A 20,782-nucleotide genomic window follows, 5' to 3' on the forward strand; every position below is an offset into this window, starting at 1 on the left:
GCTTCCCTAGCTGGACACATCCACACTCAGACCCTGTTTTACTGCTTCCCTAGCTGGACACATCCACACCCAGACCCTGTATTACTGCTTCCCTAGCTGGACACATCCACACTCAGACCCTGTATTACTGCTTCCCTAGCTGGACACATCCACACTCAGACCCTGTATTACTGCTTCCCTAGCTGGACACGTCATAACTCAGCTCCTGTATTACTGCTTCCCTAGCTGGACACATCCACACTCAGCTCCTGTATTACTGCTTCCCTAGCTGGACACGTCATAACTCAGCTCCTGTATTACTGCTAAAAATGGTCAAAGACTCCAGCCACCTCAGTCATAGACTGTTCTCTCTACTACCGCATGGCAAGCAGTACTGGAGTACCAAGTCTAGGTCCAAGAGGCTTCTAAACAGTTTTTACCCCCAAGCCTTAAGACTCCTGAACAGGTAACCAAATGGTTACCCGGACTATTTACACTGTGTGCCCCCAAACCCCTCTTTTACGCTGCTGCAACTCTCTGTTTATCATATATGCATAGTCACTTTAACTATACATTCATGTACATACTACCTCAATAAGCCTGACTAACCGGTGTCTGTATATAGCCTTGATACTCTTATTTTCAAATGTCTTTTTACTGTTGTTTTATTTCTTTACTTACCTACACACACACACACACACACACACACACACACCTTTTTTTGGCACTATTGGTTAGAGCCTGTAAGTTAGCATTTCACTGTAACGTCTTTCACTGTAAGCATTCTTTTAGTACATTTTAGGAAGCCGGGTTCATTTCCTGACCTGGGCTTCGTGGAATTTCTCTGCTTTTTATTCAGGAAACACGTTCATGTTGTACAGAAGAACTGATGTGTCAATAGCACAGAGGTAACGAAGGAACATGGAATAAGTACTTTAATTGCTTTTGTATTGAAGGGAGTATTTTATTGCGCTATAATGGTTGTATTCGGCGCACGTGACAAATAAACCTTGATTTGATCATTATAAATATGAATAAAATTCAGAAATGCCAGGTTGTAGATAATCTGTCTCATTTTCGTATTTGCACGATATTAAAGGAGTCTAAACAAAGATGCCTACCCTGTCAGCGGCTTTCTGCATATATACCTTGTTTTATACACTTCCAATTTTGTCGCACAAAACCATTCAAAAGAAGTCCGAGGAGTTTTCTCCCACTTTTCCCGAAGTATTTGCATAACGTCACAAACCCTGCTGCAGCGGTCATTGGATGGCAGCGGAATATGTTCTTCAAAGAGAGGATGGTGTAACGAGGGGTGTAATGTAATCTGAGCTACTGGAAATAAGCCTTTTACATGATGAAATCATGACAGGAGCGTTTGATTCTTATTAAAGAGATGGAGACCAGACCGGCTACTTTAGGAAAGGTACACATAGGCCTGTAGAGATAATCAGTGAACTCACACCGGTCAGTCAAAGGCACCGGCGTATGTCAGACCAAGCAAATATTTCTCCTTTCCTTAAAACATATTTAAAAAACCTTGGCCTACCTTAGGCTTTCTAAATAATATATAAATATATAAATAATGAATTATAGTATGAAATTGACAATCATTACTATAGAAACAAATACATACAACATGTCCATAGTCTAATTTTCACTAATGCTGATTATCAAGGAAAGATTTTTCAAATACTGTGAGGAACTATTCTAATAATTGGATGTAAAAATAAACAACTGCGGACTTCGTTGACTTGCAGTGTGAGGTGAGGAAGCTCACTCCTTTTTCTCTCCAATTTCCTGATATCCAATTGGTAGTTACAGTCTTGTCCCATCGTTGTAACTCCTTTACGGACTCGGGAGTGCCGAAGGTTGAGAACCATGCGTCCTCTGAAACACAACCCTGCCAAGCCGCACTGCTTCTTGACACACTGATCGCTTAACCCGGAAGCCAGCCGCACCAATGTGTCGGAGGAAACACCGTACAGCCGGCGACCGAAGTCAGCGTGCATGCGCCCGGCCCGCCACAAGGAGTCTCTAGAGCGCGATGGGACAAGGACGTCCCAGACGACCAAACCCTCCCCTAACCCGGACGACGCTTGGCCAATTGTGTGCTGCCTCATGGGTCTCCCGGTCGCAGCCTGCTGCAACACAGCCTGGGATCGACCCAGCTCTGTAGTGACGCCTCTATCACTGCGATGCAGTGCCTTAGACAGCTGTGCCACTCGGGAGGCCAAGAAGCTCAGCTTTATTAGTGTTGGTGAGTTAAGACTATCAGAAATCAGACATCCCCGAATGGGCCCTTTCCTTCATTGAATGTTTGCGAGAGGCAGGCCAGGTGTTTCTATGCACGCTCAGGGGTGTGCAGTCTGTCTACATTAACAGGACAGAGAAACCAGACACATGCTCATTGCTCACATGGAGCATGTAAATGATGGTATGAAATAAACCACAACTTGTTTCTCACAAGTGTAGCAGGTTGTGGGCTCTGCTAACAACGTTTCCAGTCCGAGAATGAGAACGGTAAATTACTATAATTAATACATCCATTAACAGAAATGAATGTAACTAAATGACAGGGATAAATGGTAAATTGCCTGTTTTACAAACAGTAGTCTACCACGTGCATTCATAAAAGAGCATTGCGGGCCGTCTCTGTGTAGCCCAGGCTACTATTCTACTTAGCAGGGATAGGAGGGCATTCATTTTGTTTTGGTCTCGCCTAGGATGGGTTATGGACCAGGACCGGCCCTGATCAGCGTTGATTAGTCTAGAAATTAAGAAAAGATTCTGTATCAAATGATACTGTACCATGCCAGGTTGGAGAGGATTGGCCAGTTGTCCGTTTGACAACATTAGCGCGTTATAGGCCTCGGAGCCAGAACAACATTGTCCACTGCTGTTGAATAATGAATGAATAGTCAGACACTTCCCCCAAAATGTAAAATACCTATTTATTTATTTACTAGCAAGCAATGAAAATGTGCATTGAATAAAAGAAAGTCAACACATCAAAGTGCCATAGTCTATAGAGCTGAACACCCCCGCATCTAGCAGATGAGCTGCTCCAGCATCAAAGTGCCATAGTCTATAGAGCTGAACACCCCCGCATCTAGCAGATGAGCTGCTCCAGCATCAAAATGCCATAGTCTATAGAGCTGAACACCCCCGCATCTAGCAGATGAGCTGCTCCAGCATCAAAGTGCCATAGTCTATAGAGCTGAACACCCCCGCATCTAGCAGATGAGCTGCTCCAGCATCAAAATGCCATAGTCTATAGAGCTGAACACCCCCGCATCTAGCAGATGAGCTGCTCCAGCATCAAAGTGCCATAGTCTATAGAGCTGAACACCCCCGCATCTAGCAGATGAGCTGCTCCAGCATCAAAATGCCATAGTCTATAGAGCTGAACACCCCCGCATCTAGCAGATGAGCTGCTCCAGCATCAAAATGCCATAGTCTATAGAGCTGAACACCCCCGCATCTAGCAGATGAGCTGCTCCAGCATCAAAATGCCATAGTCTATAGAGCTGAACACCCCCGCATCTAGCAGATGAGCTGCTCCAGCATCAAAATGCCATAGTCTATAGAGCTGAACACCCCCGCATCTAGCAGATGAGCTGCTCCAGCATCAAAGTGCCATAGTCTATAGAGCTGAACACCCCCGCATCTAGCAGATGAGCTGCTCCAGCATCAAAGTGCCATAGTCTATAGAGCTGAACACCCCCGCATCTAGCAGATGAGCTGCTCCAGCATCAAAGTGCCATAGTCTATAGAGCTGAACACCCCCGCATCTAGCAGATGAGCTGCTCCAGCATCAAAGTGCCATAGTCTATAGAGCTGAACACCCCCGCATCTAGCAGATGAGCTGCTCCAGCATCAAAGTGCCATAGTCTATAGAGCTGAACACCCCCGCATCTAGCAGATGAGCTGCTCCAGCATCAAAATGCCATAGTCTATAGAGCTGAACACCCCCGCATCTAGCAGATGAGCTGCTCCAGCATCAAAGTGCCATAGTCTATAGAGCTGAACACCCCCGCATCTAGCAGATGAGCTGCTCCAGCATCAAAGTGCCATAGTCTATAGAGCTGAACACCCCCGCATCTAGCAGATGAGCTGCTCCAGCATCAAAGTGCCATAGTCTATAGAGCTGAACACCCCCGCATCTAGCAGATGAGCTGCTCCAGCATCAAAGTGCCATAGTCTATAGAGCTGAACACCCCCGCATCTAGCAGATGAGCTGCTCCAGCATCAAAGTGCCATAGTCTATAGAGCTGAACACCCCCGCATCTAGCAGATGAGCTGCTCCAGCATCAAAGGACAGTTGGAAAGAGGAAGAGATGTAGAAAGTTTAATAGACCAAGTTAGCAAAACAACTGTTTATAATCATTAGTAAAGTTTATCTACATGAAAATAAAGTTAAATATATATATTTTTATCCTAAAATGAATGTAGGCATGTTTTAAATGCTTTTAAAGGGTTATTTTATTTTCATGACAGTCTTCATCCATAACCGTCAGTTACAGGGTTATTACATTACCTTCACAGCCCTAGCTGCTGTTTACTCTTGCGTTCTCAACATATTTTCAAAAGTATTTCTGGTCCTTCATTGCTTTCGTCTTGTTGTTGTTGAGGAGCGGTATTATCTAACGGTCTGTCTCTTTCCCTGTAGACACGGGTCTGGGAGAGTCTGTGTGCTCCAGCCCCTCCATCTCCAACACCACCAGCCCTAAGATGGACCCGCCCCCCTCGCCGCACGCCAACCGCAAGAAGCACCGCCGGAAGAAGAGCACCAGCAACTTCAAAGCCGACGGCCTCTCTGGTACTGGGGAAGGTAACGCCATCTCCCCTCCCCTCTCCGTTTTCCAGCCCTGGTCCGCCCGCTAAAACGCTCCCCCTAGCTAACAGACACCTAGTCTATACACTAGCTGGGTCCTAGGTGCTAAGCTGCTCTGCTATTGAATGAATGCGTCTGGAAAAGAATGGAGCAACAAACCTAGGAAGTACAAAACTATGATGAACCTGGTGATTTTAGATAACTAATGATTGTCAACGATGACTTAATATCTGACCCTTTAGCTGTCTTGGACCAGGTAACTCTTTTAAAGAGATTTTATTCCAATGATCTTAAACCAGATAAATAAATGGTACATTAAATGTATTAAATAACGTATTTGAATATGATAAGGCACCGTATGCTGCCGTAGGAACAGGTATGGGAAACGCAGCCATGTCTTCCCACGAGCCCCCTGACATCACTCTGCTTGTGGAAGGGGGTTCTCCATTCTTTTCTCTCATCCCTCCATTCCTCCTCTCTTTCTGTCTGTCTGTCAGTCAGATGTGTGTTTTCAGCACTGCTAATAGTAAACATGACATACTACTCTGTCACGATGAATGGCACTGAATGGCTTGCTCATAAACACACGTTTACTTGTGGAAACACAGGTTTATAGGCTCAAATACACCGTCTTGGGGTATCAAACACACTGATGCATCCTCACTCATGCGCACACACACACACACACACACACACACACACACACACACACACATACACAAAACGTCACCCACCATTGTGAATGGGAGTGGAACAGATGCAGAGTTGGTAGCAGATGTGTGATGTAATGTGTAGCACTTCCATCAGAGGGAATCATGTGGCTGACAAGACAAGTGCCTGTCTTCTGTCTCTGTCTGGGGTCACTCCATCTCCTCTCCTGCCTGCTTGCCTGGCTGGCTGGGACTGGAAGGAATACTGGAGCAGATAGACATTACTGGGAATGGGACATTATAATGTAGGGGGCTGAATGTGTAATATATTTCACCTAGCTCGCAAACAGGCTATTTTGAATGGAGGAAATGTATTAATTGAAATGACTATGTGTGCTGCTCATTTGTGTTTATCTGAGGTGAGTGATCTGACACCGTTTGAAATCATTTGTGTTTATCTGAGGTGAGTGATCTGACACCGTTTGAAATCATTTGTGTTTATCTGAGGTGAGTGATCTGACACCGTTTGAAATCATTTGTGTTTATCTGAGGTGAGTGATCTGACACCGTTTGAAATCATTTGTGTTTATCTGAGGTGAGTGATCTGACACCGTTTGAAATCATTTGTGTTTATCTGAGGTGAGTGATCTGACACCGTTTGAAATCATTGTAGCACCCAGCGTGCTTTATGAAACTACCAAAGGTGTCCAGCGACTGGTTCAAATCTTCGCTCTTGAAACTGATTTAATATTTGTCCAATCTCCTTCATAGTTAGAATGGGACTGGCAGTAGTAGCAGCCATTTTATTGGCTGCTGACCATAGAATGTATTTTTTTGTATATAATATTTCCACCATCGTTTCCTATGACTGTAAAAGAGCTGGACATCAGAACTGCTATCGCTAACCTTGATTTGGACAAGGTGAAACTTGTATTGATCATCCCGGGCCAGGCCCAAAGCCCGACACAAAGGAGGAGTCAGAGATGGCGTTATAGAGGCCGGCGTGCAGGATACATGACGAGACTATATCGGAGAGTGGATAAACCACCTCTACCCACGGGCTATTGGCGAACATGCAATCACTGGAGAATAAACTGGATGAGCGCTGTTCGAGACTATCCTGTCAACGTGATCTGAAAAACTGTAATATCCTGTGTTTCTCTGAGTCGTGGCTGAACAAGGACATGGTAAATATAAATCAATAAACTGGATGAGCGCTGTTCGAGACTATCCTGTCAACGTGATCTGAAGAACTGTAATATCCTGTGTTTCTCTGAGTCGTGGCTGAACAAGGACATGGTAAATATACATCAATAAACTGGATGAGCGCTGTTCGAGACTATCCTGTCAACGTGATCTGAAGAACTGTAATATCCTGTGTTTCTCTGAGTCGTGGCTGAACAAGGACATGGTAAATATAAATCAATAAACTGGATGAGCGCTGTTCGAGACTATCCTGTCAACGTGATCTGAAGAACTGTAATATCCTGTGTTTCTCTGAGTCGTGGCTGAACAAGGACATGGTAAATATAAATCAATAAACTGGATGAGCGCTGTTCGAGACTATCCTGTCAACGTGATCTGAAGAACTGTAATATCCTGTGTTTCTCTGAGTCGTGGCTGAACAAGGACATGGTAAATATAAATCAAGGTTGTTTTTCTATACAGCGGCAGAACAGAGCACTGGCATCGGGGAAGCTCAGGGGAGGTGGTGTCTCTTATCAACAGCTGGTGCGCCATCTCTAATATTAAGGAAGTCTCGAGGTTTTGCTCGCCTGAGTTAAAATACCCCATGATAAGCTGTAGACCATACTATTTACCAAGAGTAAATACTGTCCTTTCCCACCTGGACAAAAGGAACAACTACGTGAGAATGCTGTTCATTGACTTCAGCTCAGCGTTCAACACCATAGTACACTCCAAGCTCATCACTATGCTAAGGACCCAAACACCTCCCTCTGCAACTTGATCCTGGATTTCCTGGCGGGCTTGACGAGCTTGAAGTTCCTTGTGTCCACATCACTAAGGAATGATCATGGTCCATGAAGAGAGCACAACAACACCTCTTCCCCCTCAGGAGGCTGAAAAGATTCGGCAGGGTAGCCTAGTGGTTAGAGCGTTGGTCTAGTAACCGGAAGGTTGCAAGTTCAAACCCCCGAGCTGACAAGGTACAAATCTGTCGTTCTGCCCCTGAACAGGCAGTTAACCCACTGTTCCTAGGCCGTCATTGAAAATAAGAATTTGTTCTTAACTGACTTGCCTAGTTAAATAAAGGTAAAATAAAAAAATATATAACCAAGTTATCATTGGCTCGGTACTGGTACCCCGTGTATATAACCAAGTTATCATTGACTCAGTACTGGTACCCCGTGTATATAACCAAGTTATCATCGACTCCCTACTGGTACCCCGTGTATATAACCAAGTTATCATTGACTGTATATAACCAAGTTATCTGGTACCCCGTGTATATAACCAAGTTATCATTGGCTCGGTACTGGTACCCCGTGTATATAACCAAGTTATCATTGACTCAGTACTGGTACCCCGTGTATATAACCAAGTTATCATTGGCTCGGTACTGGTACCCCGTGTATAAAGCCAAGTTATCATCGACTCCCTACTGGTACCCCGTGTATATAACCAAGTTATCATTGACTCAGTACTGGTACCCTGTGTATATAACCAAGTTATCATCGACTCCCTACTGGTACCCCGTGTATATAACCAAGTTATCATTGGCTCGGTACTGGTACCCCGTGTATAGAGCCAAGTTATCATTGACTCAGTACTGGTACCCCGTGTATATAACCAAGTTATCATTGACTCAGTACTGGTACCCCGTGTATATAACCAAGTTATCATCGACTCCCTACTGGTACCCCGTGTATATAACCAAGTTATCATTGACTCAGTACTGGTACCCCGTGTATATAACCAAGTTATCATTGACTCAGTACTGGTACCCCGTGTATATAACCAAGTTATCATTGACTCAGTACTGGTACCCCGTGTATATAACCAAGTTATCATTGACTCAGTACTGGTACCCCGTGTATATAACCAAGTTATCATCGACTCCCTACTGGTACCCCGTGTATATAACCAAGTTATCATTGGCTCGGTACTGGTACCCCGTGTATAAAGCTAAGTTATCATCGACTCCCTACTGGTACCCCGTGTATATAACCAAGTTATCATTGACTCAGTACTGGTACCCTGTGTATATAACCAAGTTATCATCGACTCCCTACTGGTACCCCGTGTATATAACCAAGTTATCTTTGGCTCGGTACTGGTACCCCGTGTATAGAGCCAAGTTATCATTGACTCAGTACTGGTACCCCGTGTATATAGCCAAGTAATCGTTACTCATTGTGGATTAATTCCTTGTGTTACACACTTTATTCCTTCACACCCCCAACCCAGCACGCTTTTCCCGAAGGCCGAGCATTGTGAGACGCTCCCCCAGCCAGCCGGCCTCTGAAGGCTGAGCATTGTGAGACGCTCCCCCAGCCAGCCGGCCTCTGAAGGCCGAGCATTGTGAGACGCTCCCCCAGCCAGCCGGCCTCTGAAGGCCGAGCATTGTGAGACGCTCCCCCAGCCAGCCGGCCTCTGAAGGCCGAGCATTGTGAGACGCTCCCCCAGCCAGCCGGCCTCTGAAGGCCGAGCATTGTGAGACGCTCCCCCAGCCAGCCGGCCTCTGAAGGCCGAGCATTGTGAGACGCTCCCCCAGCCAGCCGGCCTCTGAAGGCCGAGCATTGTGAGACGCTCCCCCAGCCAGCCGGCCTCTGAAGGCCGAGCATTGTGAGACGCTCCCCCAGCCAGCCGGCCTCTGTGCAGCCCCTTCGCCCCATTCGTCAGCGGGGCACTTAAGTGAAATATTATAAATAATCCACCGTATTGAAATCTTTTATCAGCTGTGGCACTTTCATTATTCAATAAGCGATTAGTAACAGTCTCCCAATTTAGCCATTAAGCACCACGCGACAGCGTGGGGCCTCTCTACGCCTGTCACACCACGACCCAGATGAAGTATCAGCCTGTCACACACACCCGTTATTCATGAGGCGAGGGACCGGGGCGGGCCGCCCTCTGCTCCACTCTGGTCCGTACCCACCCTCGCCGCTCCTTCTCCTTTAGCCCAGGTAGGGCCACCGTGAGGTTATACGTCACTCTATCTCTCCATGTCTCTCTCTTTTCTATCTCCTTCATTTCTCTCTCTCCATGTCTCTCTCTGTGTCTTTCTCTCCTCTCTCCATGTCTCTCTCCTCCCTCTCATGTCTCTCTCCTCCCTCTCATCTCTCTCTCCTCCATGTCGCTCTCTCCTCTCTCCATGTCTCTCTCCTTGGTGTCTCTCTCCTCCCTCTCATCTCTCTCTCCTCCATGTCTCTCTCTCCTCTATCCATGTCTCTCTCTCCTCTCTCCATGTCTCCTTAGTGTCTCTCCTCCATGTCGCTCTCTCCTCTCTCCATGTCTCTCTCCTTGGTGTCTCTCTCCTCCATGTCTCTCTCTCCTCTATCCATGTCTCTCTCTCCTCTCTCCATGTCTCCTTGGTGTCTCTCTCCTTGGTGTCTCTCATCTCTCTTCTCTCTCCTCTTTCCATGTCGCTCTCCTCTTTCCATGTCTATCTCTCATCTCTCTTGTCTCTCCTTGTCTCCTTCCTCTCTTGTCTCCTTCTCTCTGTCTCTTTTTCCCCTCTCTCTCTCTTTCATCTATCTGTTCTCTTTCCTCTCTTGTCTCCTTCTCTCCATCTCTTACCTCTCTCTCTCTCTCTCTCTTTCATCTATCTGGTCTCTTTCCTATTGTCTCTCCTTCTCTCCATGTCTCTCTTTCCTCTCTCTCTCTCTTTCATCTATCTGGTCTCTTTCCTCTTGTCTCTCCTTCTCTCCATATCTCTCTTTCCTCTCTCTCTTTCATCTATCTGGTCTCTTTCCTCTCTTGTCTCCTTCTCTCCATGTCTCTCTTTCATCTATCTGGTCTCCATCTCCATGTCACTCTCTCTGTTCTCTATTTCTCTTGTTTTCTTTCTCCTTCAGATGTTAGTAAATATACATTAAAAAATGGTGTTAATTGTCTGATATTACATTATACTCACCATACTTTCCGTGTGTGTGTGTGTGTGTGTGTGTGTGTGTGTGTGTGTGTGTGTGTGTGTGTGAACTGAAAGGGATACTTCAGGATGGGATACTGAAAGGGATAGTTGAGTTAGCGCAATGCCTGGAAGTCTATGGTATCTACTAGCATGCTAGCAGTTACCATAGACTTCCAGTCATTGCGCTAATGCTAGTTAGCAACGTCCTTCAAACTGCACACAGGCACCTAACAAATGGTATCCACGATTTCATCGGACTCTGGGGAAGTAGATAAAGGGCTTCATTGCCAACATCCTGAAGTATCCCTTTAAGGTTGTGAAGAAACAGCAGGATTCCTACATGGCTAAAACAGGGGATCCTTTTATTTCTAATGAAAAGCTACTCTTCCTCTCTTCCTCCCTCTCTTCCTCCCCCTCTTCTCCCTCTCTCCCTAAAACAAAGACGCCACTCATCCTCTTCCTTTCTTCCTGCCACTAAGCCAGACCCCCCCTCCCCCCACAAGCTTGACACGTGGAGACCCCCGAATCTCTACCCCTCCATCCCTCTCCTCCCCCTTTCCTCTCTTTCACAGCCACCTGCATCAGGTGTATCATTCCTCCTCTGTGTGCTCCGTCGATCACAGCCCACAATTAACTGTCTCTGTAAGAGCACCTCGTTAGTTGCCTAGCACCCCCTGGTTACATACACTACAGCACGGGGTCCGGCTCCTCGCTGCGCGGGACCTTTGAAAGGGGATCTGACCGCGAGCCCGCTGGAGATACCAAAGTTGTCCCTCAGATTCGAGGCTGGGGACATGAAAGCGCCCCTTTGGCCCCTTTGAGATGGGAGGTGGAGATGAGGCCCCACACAGAGCGGCAGACCAGCTGCAGATCCCTCCCTCCTGGAGGGAGAAAGAGGCATTCCTGGAGAGGAGATGTTAGTCAGTCAGGACAGAACACTCTATGATCTGGTATGGGATCAAAGGATCAGGTGCTTAGATAGCGGACTGGGTGATTGGGGGATTCATTCCACACAGGTTGTTAGAGAGAGCAGAAGTGGGTGTGGTTTGTGTTGTGACTGAAGCATCTTGATGCATCTATCATTTAGCCCTTAGAGGGGAGGTGGGTCTGCCGAACCGCTTTGGCCATTTCCCTAAAATGGAAGATAATTAAGGTCACTTTGTATCCATAGAGGTACAGCAGGTGTGACACTAAAGGTCAACTTGTTAAAGGTCCCAGGTGGTCTTTCCCATGCACAAGACCATTATTCGTTGGATGTACAAAGGACCGAAGTACAAAGGACCCAAATATTTTAGACACCACACACACACACACACACACACACACACACACACACACACACACACACTGCAGTGTGTGTGGGTGCAGATGTAAATGACTTGAACATATATTGGGGTATTTCTTTGTGATTGCTCCAGATTCCTGTGTGTGGGAGAATAGCGCCTTGAAGGACAATAAGACCGAGGCTCGTACAAGCAGTCTAACATTTAAACCTCGCACCCCCATTACCAGAATGTTCCCTTATCCTATGCTGTAGCGGGGGACTGGTGAATAAATGTACTTTCTCTTCTGATATCGTTGTGTAGCAAATGTTCTTCTAGGCCTCAGGGGATGTTGGGAAATAACAATAGCGTCGGCGGGGGCTGTGAGGGTTCAGGGGCGAGATGCGAGGGGGAATAAGTGTGTATTTAGAGTGTAGTATGTACCTCATTATAGAAGGTGAAAGCAGAAGTCACATAGTCTAGGACCTGAACACATTCAGTGGGAGAGGGAAACATTTTACCCCTCTGCCCCCCTCTGATAACCTTTTCTTAGCTTGGATTTGTTTAACATCTAGTTTTTAAACCAGTTCTATTCGACTTGTTCTATATATTTTTTGAGTTTCCATTCTGTGCACATGCCACTGCCAGGTTGTCATGGTAAATTAGAAGTCTCTGTGAAGGATGTTAAGGCAGTACTGTTCAGCTTCAACTGTTCCTGTGTTGCTTCTACTGCTGACTTGTGATTTGTCACTGCATCTCACCTTAGCCCCTCCCACACAAGTCCATGCCCAGCCCATGACTCCTCCCCCTCTAATGCTGCTGGTTGATTACACCTGACTCCTCCCCCTCTAGTGCTGCTGGTTGATTACACCTGTCTCCTCCCCCTCTAGTGCTGCTGGTTGATTACACCTGACTCCTCCCCCCTCTAGTGCTGCTGGTTGATTACACCTGACTCCTCCCCCTCTAGTGCTGCTGGTTGATTACACCTGACTCCTCCCCCTCTAGTGCTGCTGGTTGATTACACCTGACTCCTCCCCCTCTAGTGCTGCTGGTTGATTACACCTGACTCCTCCCCCTCTCATGTTGCTGTTGATTACACCCGACTACTCCCCCTCTCGTGCTGCTGGTTGATTACACTTGACTCCTCCCCCTCTAAGGCTGCTGGTTGATTACACCTGACTCCTCCCCCTCTAGTGCTGCTGGTTGATTACACCTGACTCCTCCCCCTCTAGTGCTGCTGGTTGATTACACTTGACTCCTCCCCCTCTAGTGCTGCTGGTTGATTACACCTGACTCCTCCCCCTCTAGTGCTGCTGGTTGATTACACTTGACTCCTCCCCCTCTAGTGCTGCTGGTTGATTACACCTGACTCCTCCCCCTCTAGTGCTGCTGGTTGATTACACCTGACTCCTCCCCCTCTAGTGCTGCTGGTTGATTACACCTGACTCCTCCCCCTCTAGTGCTGCTGGTTGATTACACCTGACTCCTCCCCCTCTAGTGCTGCTGGTTGATTACACCTGACTCCTCCCCCTCTAGTGCTGCTGGTTGATTACACTTGACTCCTCCCCCTCTAGTGCTGCTGGTTGATTACACCTTTCTCCTTTTTTAGTCTTTATATTTGTGTTGTCTTCAATCTTCTCCGCTGTCCTCTTCTCTCCATCTCTCCTCCTGCCGCCCGTCGGGACGCAGCCAAACGTCAAGCGTGGAAACTTAACCGCGTCGGTAGTCTGCGTAACATATACAGTAACAGCAACTGGGAAGGTAACTAACTAACTGGTTAACCCACCATGATGGAGAGAGTAACAACAACTGGGAAGGTAACTAACTAACTGACTGGTTAACCCACCATGATGGAGAGAGTAACAGCAACTGGGAAGGTAACTAACTAACTGACTAGTTAACCCACCATGATGGAGAGAGTAACAGCAACGGGGAAGGTAACTAACTAACTGACTGGTTAACCCACCATGATGGAGAGAGTAACAGCAACTGGGAAGGTAACTAACTAACTGACTAGTTAACCCACCATGATGGAGAGAGTAACAGCAACTGGGAAGGTAACTAACTAACTGACTAGTTAACCCACCATGATGGAGAGAGTAACAGCAACTGGGAAGGTAACTAACTAACTGACTAGTTAACCCACTATGATGGAGAAAGTAACAGCAACTGGTAAGGTAACTAACTAACTGACTGGTTAACCCACCATGATGGAGAGAGTAACAGAAACTGGGAAGGTAACTAACTGACTGACTGGTTAACCCACCATGATGGAGAGAGTAACCACAACTGGGAAGGTAACTAACTAACTGACTAGTTAACCCACCATGATGGAGAGAGTAACAGCAACGGGGAAGGTAACTAACTAACTGACTGGTTAACCCACCATGATGGAGAGAGTAACAGCAACTGGGAAGGTAACTAACTAACTGACTAGTTAACCCACCATGATGGAGAGAGTAACAGCAACGGGGAAGGTAACTAACTAACTGACTGGTTAACCCACCATGACGGAGAGAGTAACAGCAACTGGGAAGGTAACTAACTAACTGACTAGTTAACCCACCATGATGGAGAGAGTAACAGCAACTGGCAAGGTAACTAACTAACTGACTGGTTAACCCACCATGATGGAGAGAGTAACAGCAACTGGGAAGGTAACTAACTGACTGACTGGTTAACCCACCATGATGGAGAGAGTTACAGCAACTGGGAAGGTAACTAACTAATTGACTAGTTAACCCACCATGATGGAGAGAGTAACAGCAACTGGGAAAGTAACTAACTAACTGACTAGTTAACCCACCATGATGGAGAGAGTAACAGCAACTGGGAAGGTAACTAACTAACTGACTAGTTAACCCACCATGATGGAGAGAGTAACAGCAACTGGGAAGGTAACTAACTAACTGACTAGTTAACCCACTATGATGGAGAAAGTAACAGCAACTGGTAAGGTAACTAACTAACTGACTGGTTAACCCACCATGATGGAGAGAGTAACAGAAACTGGGAAGGTAACTAACTGACTGACTGGTTAACCCACCATGATGGAGAGAGTAACCACAACTGGGAAGGTAACTAACTAACTGACTAGTTAACCCACCATGATGGAGAGAGTAACAGCAACTGGGAAGGTAACTAACTGACTAGTTAACCCACCATGATGGAGAGAGTAACAGCAACTGGGAAGGTAACTAACTGACTGGTTAACCCACCATGATGGAGAGAGTAACAGCAACTGGGAAGGTAACTAACTAACTGACTAGTTAACCCACCATGATGGAGAGAGTAACAGCAACTGGGAAGGTAACTAACTAACTGACTGGCTAACCCACCATGATGGAGAGAGTAACAGCAACTGGGAAGGTAACTAACTAACTGACTGGTTAACCCACCATGATGGAGAGAGTAACAACAACTGGGAAGGTAACTAACTAACTGACTGGTTAACCCACCATGATGGAGAGAGTAACAGCAACTGGGAAGGTAACTAACTAACTGACTGACTGGTTAACCCACCATGATGGAGAGAGTAACAGCAACTGGGAAGGTAACTAACTAACTAACTGACTAGTTAACCCACCATGATGGAGAGAGTAACAGCAACTGGGAAGGTAACTAACTAACTAACTAACTGACTAGTTAACCCACCATGATGGAGAGAGTAACAGCAACTGGCAAGGTAACTAACTAACTGACTGGTTAACCCACCATGATGGAGAGAGTAACAGCAACTGGGAAGGTAACTAACTGACTAGTTAACCCTCCATGATGGAGAGAGTAACAGCAACTGGGAAGGTAACTAACTAACTGACTAGTTAACCCACCATTATGGAGAGAGTAACAGCAATTGGGAAGGTAACTAACTAACTGACTAGTTAACCCACCATGATGGAGAGAGTAACAGCAACTGGGAAGGTAACTAACTAACTGACTAGTTAACCCACCATGATGGAGAGAGTAACAGCAACTGGCAAGGTAACTAACTAACTGACTGGTTAACCCACCATGATGGAGAGAGTAACAGCAACTGGGAAGGTAACTAACTGACTGACTGGTTAACCCACCATGATGGAGAGAGTTACAGCAACTGGGAAGGTAACTAACTAATTGACTAGTTAACCCACCATGATGGAGAGAGTAACAGCAACTGGGAAAGTAACTAACTAACTGACTAGTTAACCCACCATGATGGAGAGAGTAACAGCAACTGGGAAGGTAACTAACTAACTGACTAGTTAACCCACCATGATGGAGAGAGTAACAGCAACTGGGAAGGTAACTAACTAACTGACTAGTTAACCCACTATGATGGAGAAAGTAACAGCAACTGGTAAGGTAACTAACTAACTGACTGGTTAACCCACCATGATGGAGAGAGTAACAGAAACTGGGAAGGTAACTAACTGACTGACTGGTTAACCCACCATGATGGAGAGAGTAACCACAACTGGGAAGGTAACTAACTAACTGACTAGTTAACCCACCATGATGGAGAGAGTAACAGCAACTGGCAAGGTAACTAACTAACTGACTGGTTAACCCACCATGATGGAGAGAGTACCAACAACTGGGAAGGTAACTAACTAACTGACTGGTTAACCCACCATGATGGAGAGAGTAACAGCAACTGGCAAGGTAACTAACTAACTGACTGGTTAACCCACCATGATGGAGAGAGTAACAGCAACTGGGAAGGTAACTAACTAACTGACTGGTTAACCCACCATGATGGAGAGAATTCACACACCCACTCCACCATGTCCACCTGTCTCCATCTTTGCCCTTTGACCTTTCTCAGTGGACATGTTTGGGCCTGATGTCCATGTGTACTTTCCTCTGCCCCCCCATCCCCCTGTCCCCCCTCTCACTGCCAAGTAAGACACCTTAGACACACAGAGCATCCTGGAGCATGCACTCTCTCTGGTGTCATGGACGTCAGTGCGTGTGTGTGTGTGTGTGTGTGTGTGTGTGTGTGGTGCCTTGTGACTTTTCTCCCCTGTGCTTCGGCAGTCCCCAACTTAACTTGTGGCTCATGGTTTTTACTGTATGTGATGGACAGCATCAGGCATCATAATCAACAGCAGGAAGAGTTCCCTATATTCCATTGGCCAACCCCCCCCCCCCCTTATATTATGTACTTGTTCAGTAAGAAATAAATATTTATTTCTTGAGACGTGAGCAATTGCTGCACTATTTTCCAGGTTATTAATGCTGTAAAATGGTGGTAATACTATAGGGAGTAATGACCTGTTTCACCAAGCAATACTGTGTGCACTGACATTTAAGGCTTTTAATTTCTGTTTCCTGAGCCTCACCCCCCCTCCTTCCCCCTCTCCCTTTTTCCAGACGCATCCCCCCCCTCATTGCAGTCCCCAGACCCACCCAACCCCACATACACCCTCTCTCTGATGGGTTACTCTAGCAGGGCCTGGGCCTAAGCCCTGGTCGATCCACATGTTTAGTGCTGCCTTTCCTCTGTACTGCCTGGAATTGGTGAACGGTCTATATGATATTTGGGTGTGTATTGTTGTGCTGTTAAAGATTGGCCATGTCAGAGTTCACAAATTGCCCTGACGACAGCACCACTCTCTCTCTCTCGCTCTTTGCTCTCTCTCTCGCTCTCCCCTGTAGCTCAGAGCAGTGGTGTGATTACTACGAGTGGCGGGGCGATGGAGAGTGCGAGTGTGTCCCCCTGCGTGTGTGCCTGAAAGAGTATATCAAATAAAGGCTGATGTGTGTGTGTGTGTGTGCCCATTTCCCTTTGAGAAATCTCAGGTTAACAGATAGCTTATGTTGTGATACACATATCAAATCTAACCAACGGCCTTCTCACACTGCCAGACAGGTTTCAATTCAGGTTGCGCTATATCAGAGACGTATAGGAGACAGACAGACACAGGCTGTGGTATATCAGAGACGTATAGGAGACAGACAGACAGACACAGGATGTGGTATATCAGAGACGTATAGGAGACAGACAGGATGTGGTGTATCATGGCAGTATAGGAGAGAGACAGACAGGCTGTGGTATATCAGGGCAGTATAGGAGACAGACAGGCTGTGGTATATCAGGGCAGTATAGGAGACAGACAGGCTTTGGTATATCAGGGCAGTGTAGGAGACAGACAGACAGGCTGTGGTATATCAGGGCAGTATAGGAGACAGACAGGCTGTGATATATCAGGGCAGTGTAGGAGACAGACAGGCTGTGGTATATCAGGGCAGTGTAGGAGACAGACAGACAGGCTGTGGTATATCAGGGCAGTATAGGAGAGAGACAGGCTGTGGTATATCAGGGCAGTGTAGGAGACAGAAAGGCTGTGGTATATCAGGGCAGTATAGGGGTCAGACAGGCTGTGGTATATCAGGGCAGTATAGGAGACAGACAGATGTGGTATATCAGGGCAGTATAGGAGACAGACAGACAGGCTTTGGTATATCAGGGCAGTGTAGGAGACAGACAGACAGGCTGTGGTATATCAGGGCAGTGTAGGAGACAGACAGACAGGCTGTGGTATATCAGGGCAGTGTAGGAGACAGACAGACAGGCTGTGGTATATCAGGGCAGTATAGGAGCCAGACAGGCTGTGGTATATCAGGGCAGTGTAGGAGACAGACAGGCTGTGGTATATCAGGGCAGTGTAGGAGACAGACAGACAGGCTGTGGTATATCAGGGCAGTATAGGAGACAGACAGGCTGTGGTATATCAGGGCAGTATAGGAGACAGACAGGCTGTGGTATATCAGGGCAGTATAGGAGACAGACAGATGTGGTATATCAGGGCAGTATAGGAGACAGACAGACAGGCTGTGGTATATCAGGGCAGTGTAGGAGACAGACAGACAGGCTGTGGTATATCAGGGCAGTGTAGGAGACAGACAGACAGGCTGTGGTATATCAGGGCAGTGTAGGAGACAGACAGACAGGCTGTGGTATATCAGGGCAGTATAGGAGACAGACAGGCTGTGGTATATCAGGGCAGTATAGGAGACAGACAGGCTGTGGTATATCAGGGCAGTGTAGGAGACAGACAGGCTGTGGTATATCAGGGCAGTGTAGGAGACAGACAGGCTGTGGTATATCAGGGCAGTATAGGAGACAGACAGGCTGTGATATATCAGGGCAGTGTAGGAGACAGACAGGCTGTGGTATATCAGGGCAGTGTAGGAGACAGACAGACAGGCTGTGGTATATCAGGGCAGTATAGGAGAGAGACAGGCTGTGGTATATCAGGGCAGTGTAGGAGACAGACAGGCTGTGGTATATCAGGGCAGTATAGGGGTCAGACAGGCTGTGGTATATCAGGGCAGTATAGGAGACAGACAGATGTGGTATATCAGGGCAGTATAGGAGACAGACAGACAGGCTGTGGTATATCAGGGCAGTGTAGGAGACAGACAGACAGGCTGTGGTATATCAGGGCAGTGTAGGAGACAGACAGACAGGCTGTGGTATATCAGGGCAGTGTAGGAGACAGACAGACAGGCTGTGGTATATCAGGGCAGTATAGGAGCCAGACAGGCTGTGGTATATCAGGGCAGTGTAGGAGACAGACAGGCTGTGGTATATCAGGGCAGTGTAGGAGACAGACAGACAGGCTGTGGTATATCAGGGCAGTATAGGAGACAGACAGGCTGTGGTATATCAGGGCAGTATAGGAGACAGACAGGCTGTGGTATATCAGGGCAGTGTAGGAGACAGACAGGCTGTGGTATATCAGGGCAGTATAGGAGACAGACAGGCTGTGGTATATCAGGGCAGTGTAGGAGACAGACAGGCTGTGGTATATCAGGGCAGTGTAGGAGACAGACAGGCTGTGGTATATCAGGGCAGTGTAGGAGACAGACAGACAGGCTGTGGTATATCAGGGCAGTATAGGAGACAGACAGGCTGTGGTATATCAGGGCAGTGTAGGAGACAGACAGGCTGTGGTATATCAGGGCAGTGTAGGAGACAGACAGACAGGCTGTGGTATATCAGGGCAGTGTAGGAGACAGACAGGCTGTGGTATATCAGGGCAGTGTAGGAGACAGACAGACAGGCTGTGGTATATCAGGGCAGTATAGGAGAGAGACAGACAGGCTGTGGTATATCAGGGCAGTATAGGAGACAGACATACAGGCTGTGGTATATCAGGGCAGTGTAGGAGACAGACAGACAGGCTGTGGTATATCAGGGCATTATAGTAGCCAGACAGGCTGTGGTATATCAGGGCAGTATAGGAGAGAGACAGACAGGCTGTGGTATATCAGGGCAGTATAGGAGACAGACAGGCTGTGGTATATCAGGGCAGTATAGGAGACAGACAGGCTTTGGTATATCAGGGCAGTGTAGGAGACAGACAGACAGGCTGTGGTATATCAGGGCAGTATAGGAGACAGACAGGCTGTGATATATCAGGGCAGTGTAGGAGACAGACAGGCTGTGGTATATCAGGGCAGTGTAGGAGACAGACAGACAGGCTGTGGTATATCAGGGCAGTATAGGAGACAGACAGGCTGTGGTATATCAGGGCAGTGTAGGAGACAGACAGACAGGCTGTGGTATATCAGGGCAGTGTAGGAGACAGACAGGCTGTGGTATATCAGGGCAGTGTAGGAGACAGACAGACAGGCTGTGGTATATCAGGGCAGTATAGGAGAGAGACAGACAGGCTGTGGTATATCAGGGCAGTATAGGAGACAGACAGGCTGTGGTATATCAGGGCAGTGTAGGAGACAGACAGGCTGTGGTATATCAGGGCAGTGTAGGAGACAGACAGGCTGTGGTATATCAGGGCAGTGTAGGAGACAGACAGACAGGCTGTGGTATATCAGGGCAGTATAGGAGACAGACAGGCTGTGGTATATCAGGGCAGTGTAGGAGACAGACAGGCTGTGGTATATCAGGGCAGTGTAGGAGACAGACAGGCTGTGGTATATCAGGGCAGTGTAGGAGACAGACAGGCTGTGG

General features: G+C 47.1%; 1 protein-coding gene across 1 annotated transcript in view; it reads left to right on the plus strand.

The window, feature by feature from the left end:
* Nucleotides 1-20,782, plus strand: part of LOC139373907 (arf-GAP with GTPase, ANK repeat and PH domain-containing protein 1-like) — a 101,774-nt gene that overhangs the window by 38,504 nt on the left and 42,488 nt on the right. The window contains exons 8-9 of the mRNA XM_071114999.1: nucleotides 4,652-4,813; nucleotides 13,513-13,584. Coding sequence (XP_070971100.1) covers nucleotides 4,652-4,813; nucleotides 13,513-13,584 — 234 coding nt within the window. The remainder of the gene's footprint in view (nucleotides 1-4,651; nucleotides 4,814-13,512; nucleotides 13,585-20,782) is intronic.

Source organism: Oncorhynchus clarkii, chromosome 18 (assembly GCF_045791955.1).
Source record: "Oncorhynchus clarkii lewisi isolate Uvic-CL-2024 chromosome 18, UVic_Ocla_1.0, whole genome shotgun sequence".
Classification (NCBI taxonomy): domain Eukaryota; kingdom Metazoa; phylum Chordata; class Actinopteri; order Salmoniformes; family Salmonidae; genus Oncorhynchus; species Oncorhynchus clarkii.